Source organism: Paramormyrops kingsleyae, chromosome 6, assembly GCF_048594095.1.
Source record: "Paramormyrops kingsleyae isolate MSU_618 chromosome 6, PKINGS_0.4, whole genome shotgun sequence".
In the NCBI taxonomy this organism is placed as follows: Eukaryota; Metazoa; Chordata; class Actinopteri; order Osteoglossiformes; family Mormyridae; genus Paramormyrops; species Paramormyrops kingsleyae.
In genome coordinates, this window is record NC_132802.1 from 9,681,059 (window position 1) to 9,685,581 (window position 4,523).

The 4,523-nt window shown below is 44.0% G+C and overlaps 1 protein-coding gene across 1 annotated transcript; it reads right to left on the reverse strand.

Annotated features, from left to right (window-relative positions):
- Positions 1–303: 303 nt before the first annotated feature.
- fam43b (family with sequence similarity 43 member B) lies at positions 304–2,300 on the reverse strand. Its single transcript, XM_023834911.2, has 2 exons — positions 1,145–2,300; positions 304–959 (listed from the first exon to the last, which is right to left on the reverse strand). Exon 1 carries the CDS (start codon positions 2,100–2,102, stop codon positions 1,146–1,148), a length of 957 nt encoding a protein of 318 aa, XP_023690679.1. The 5' UTR covers positions 2,103–2,300; the 3' UTR covers positions 304–959; position 1,145.
- Between the last annotated feature and the right edge of the window lie 2,223 nt (positions 2,301–4,523).

Here is a 4,523-nt window from a genome sequence, read left to right on the forward strand (position 1 = left end):
CATAAGAGGGCAGAAACTATCTAAGCAGCATGGTCAGACTGATTTATTTACTCAACTTACTAAATCTAAAGGATTCACAGAAAGCAGAACTCTCCAAAATCAATTTGCCTTCCTAGAAGCAGCTACAAAAGCTGAGATTCAGCTAAACCCAACAATCAATATAGGTGATTTTAATTCATCTTAAAGGGAGCTGGCAAGATCTTATAAGCCTTTCTGTTGATGAATTTGGTAGCAAAAAAACAAACCTGTCAAAGTTTTGCAGATGATTCATGCATAAGTGAAAAAACAAGGATAAAAGCGCAGTGCCAGGTTGGTTCATCACATTTTATTGCATTATAAAAAGTAATGCGAACCAACCACATTGGAATTCTGGGTAGGTACAGATATCACAGTGCAGAGCTAAAACACTCCAAATATATAAACAAGTAACCTTTAAAAGCTTAAATTAAAATGGGACCCAAGCTATCTAGCTGGCATGCACAAGTGATAAGCAAGGTCTAATAAATGGCAGATTTAAACAAGACAACCTTATAGTTTTGTTTTTAAATTATGGCTTACTTCATTGGGTGTTTCATTTCCCTGGTAACAGTAAAACTGTCTTTCATTTTTTGCTCTTAGGATTGAGGGCACACTCAGAGATTTAATCAGCTGTGGAAAATTCCAGAAGGCTTGGCTTTTTAAAAAAATTACAAAGAATTTTTCCTGAAGACTAATCAGTTGTTGAAAATTTGTCGTAAGCACTGATGACAGCTACACTTTAAATGGTACATAGCAACCGAAAAGTGTATCTCACTGTCTGCTTCATCTGAAATTGGTCTCAAGAGGACGGAAAGATGTATTGTGAGCCAAGTGACTCCTCTCTCTGTGCTCTGATCGCTTCTGAGTTCATTGTTCCCTTTGTGATATCATCGTAGTGAAAGCCTCACAGCCCTTCCAGGTATAATCCTCAACAAACAATGCTGCAACAAGAGAAAAAGGAAGCCTTTCAGCCAACGTCTTTTATCCCCCACTCACAGTCATTGAAGTCGAGGTGGCTTCACAAGGACATCATACAGTATGTCCATGAGGAGAGAGTGTAAAGCCCACAGGACAGCGGTGGGAGAGAAGCAGGACCGTCCTTTGTGGTAAAGTGTGGCATAGTTACCTCACAGGAGTCTGCGGATACTGATCTGCCTCGCCAGACATCTGATTCTGCCGAGGCTGCATGCGTCCAGTCTGTTGACTATCTTTCCCAGGTCCCTGTCCTGTGAAGAAATGATGGAGGGACTTGACTGGACCCGTTCCTTGTCCTCCTTGTTCATGTCTCTCTCATTTTCCTCTTTGTCACTTTCTTCTTCCTCCTCGGTGATGGACCCCAGTCGGTAGATGCCAGGAGAGCTGTCCAGGGGCGGCCGGTAGTGACACTGGCCATTGAGCAACCTCCGTAGGGGCATCCCTGGCACCATGTCGCCCCCTAACAGCTGCTGCTGACAGTGTCTGAAATCATTCTGGCGTTTAAACCGTTTGAACTCGTTGAAGGCAGCAGTGGAGGTCTGGTAGAGGCTGACTGCCATGGCCCTGGCCTTCTCAGGCTTGGTGACTAGCACCGCATGGCATCGAAGCACCACAGCCTTGTTCTTGATCTGATGGCGGTAGATCCAAGCGAAGATCTTGGGTCGTCGGGAATCGGCCGCACAGTACGTGATGCGGTGGAGGACGAAGAGGTTGCCCAGCTTCTTGGATGCCTTGTCGTGACTCAGTCGGATGCCCTGTAGCCCCACGGTCAACTTCATCTTAGTGCTCTGCCCGCCGTAGTCACTTTTGCTCCAGATTTTGGCCACCGCTTCCTCGGTGCAGCCTTCCCCCTTAGCGTTAAGGGTGACGGTGCTGCCCAGGTAGCGCACCGTGTAAGTGGGCTCGTCCTTGTTCAGCTCAACTTTCTGCCTCTTGGTGCGGAAGACGCTCCCCAAGCGCTCGAAGGCGTAGTCGGGCAGCAGGTCGGGGCAGGATCGGACCAGGGACGAGATGATGGAGTGGTAAGTCAGCCCTGCACTCAGGCTTTTAGGCTTGCCTTTGGCCTCGTCCTCGACCAGTACGAATTTGCTCCGTCTCCAGGGCAGCATGACTGGGACAGGTGCTGGAGTGGCTTTCCCCGCTCCTGGCTGCTAACTCTGTGTGCTTGAGAGAGAGAGAGAGAGAGAGAGAGAGAGGAAGGCTCGGCTGAGCTGTGCGCTGAGGGGAGACTGCGAGCGAGAGCACTACTCAGCCTCTTCCCTGCTTGCTGGCTCCTCCTCCTTCTGTGCCTGCATCACACAGCACTGGGAACTCAGCCCTCTACTCCAACGCCCTCCCTTCAGCTCAGTCACCCCCACGCCGGCACTTGCTTTCCCAAAAACACACATGCACGCTCTCAGCCGGCCCGCTGTGCTTGTTTTGAGAACATTTTTCTATTTTTGTGTGCGTGCACAGCGCCCAGGGAGGGGCCACAGCGCCCGGGGAGGGGCCACAGCGCCCCGTCTGCTTGGTCTTCCTATTAACCAAGGTAGCAGGGAGGTCAAACGGAGCGGCCGCTGAAGAACCCGCTATCCTAATCAGTTTTTGTTTAGCGGGGGAAGAAAAAAACCTCACCGTAGATGCCAGCCATTTTTGTGTCGCCCATAATTAAAAGAAGGTCCTGTACGTGTAATGCATAATTCGCACGTCCTCTGGAGAATTTGTGAAAATGGAAAGTTTGGAGGATGAGGCTGCATGCAGGTGTGAACATAACAAAAATGCTGAGAGCAGGAAAAAAAAAACAAAAGCAGTTAGCAAAGGACAGAGCTAAATATTTTTTGCCATCATGGGTATTATTATTTAATTTGTGTTTTTGTCTTGCTTGTTCCAGTTTACTTCTGAGTCAGCAAACCCATGATACCACGCTGACTCTTCTCTCGTTTTTTATTCTCTTGTCTATGCTGAAAAAGCAAACCTGATCTGTTTAACAAGAAAATCCCTTTCTTCCCTCAGCACTCCGGCCATAGCAGAATTTTGTATAAATTCAGTGCAATTACTATATATTTTTTCATTTCTGAAAACATAAAGTTTAGCCACAATAATCTGAGTAAATTTACCGTCAGTGTAAAACTTACCAAAGCAAGTATTGTACAGAAAACAATCCCTGTCATAAAAATACACAGAATTACTGCAAGCCAGATTTTCGAATGAAAAGATTTACTTTATTCTTATCTGGCAGATCATGTTACAATTTGATTAATTTCACAGTTTTATGTTGAAATTTGAAATGAGCACACTGAAGATATTTTGTATGGGTTAACCTTGAGGGGAGAAAGATATAAATCTGCAAACTATTATTTATTGGTTCTGGGAGTCACTGCTAGATACTCAGTCATTGAATTATACATTTAGCTGTATAACTGAAAATAAAGAATGAAGAAACCAGTGGCAAGAGCGTCTGGTCCTGGTAGGATGTGTGCCGACTTTAAAATGTCACCTCTAAGGCTGTCCTTTATGAAAATGTACAGAAAATCAGGCAAACTACTTAACAGATTTTAAATAAAAAAAATTAACACATTGTTAGATTGCACTTCTATGTTTTTGTTTTTGCCCTGCAAATTGCAGTAATAGTATACTACATATACTGTACACCTGTACTAGGTTATCAAATTCCATGTAATCAGTTATAATCAAATGCATTCACTGAGTTTTCAGACTTAATCATGTCTTTATGCACTGATTAGTATGTGATCTACTGCCGTTTTCATGCAGATCTTGTTTTTTGGCTTAAATTATGATTGATCACTGGGTTTACTAACATCTATCTTCTGAAATTAAGCGAGCAGAATCACTCTCTGAATTAATTGTCTTTTCATGACAAAATTTAAGTATATATACCGCAATGCCTTAGTGCGGGGGTGGCCAATCTCATCCAGAAAGGGCCGCTATGTGTGTGGTTTTTGCTGCTTACTAAGTACTAATTAGAGCACTGATTTGCTGAAGAGTCCTCACACCTGGGTTTGAACAGCTGACCTACTGTAAAGGTTACCCCAAAAACCTGTATACACACTGGCCCTTTTTGCATAAAATTGCCCCCCCCCCCCCCCCCTCCCTTAGTGTGAGTGTTTGACTGCTTTCTAATACTTTAGTAATGTAATGATTTTTGGTATAGTTTAAATTATTTAGCAGTGAGTCTATTGTTAATACATAGTTCTGGCAAAATACATCAAATGACACTTTGTTTTTAAGTAATATAAATGAAAATTTATCAGTTTAATTCCCGACACACTGGTCGTAGCGTTTGGCTGTTTCATATAATTCATGTAACATTATGCCATTTCATGTAATTCAGGTAACATTATGCCTTCTTCATGTCAAACCTTCCCTTAGCACTGTGGGTTTAGCGGAAACTGAGGATTAAAATGTAAATATAGCTGCATGGGGACACCTGTTGGCCAGTGTGAGGCTCAGAGGATAGAATGGTGGTCTGAATCTCATCTCGACACAGGGGTGGTTTATGGCTCGGCTTGTAATCGGAAGGTCATTGCTTC

Bases quoted from the DNA above. Each gene is read 5' to 3' on its own strand.
- fam43b (XM_023834911.2), bottom strand. From the start codon at position 2,102: ATGCTGCCCTGGAGACGGAGCAAATTCGTACTGGTCGAGGACGAGGCC.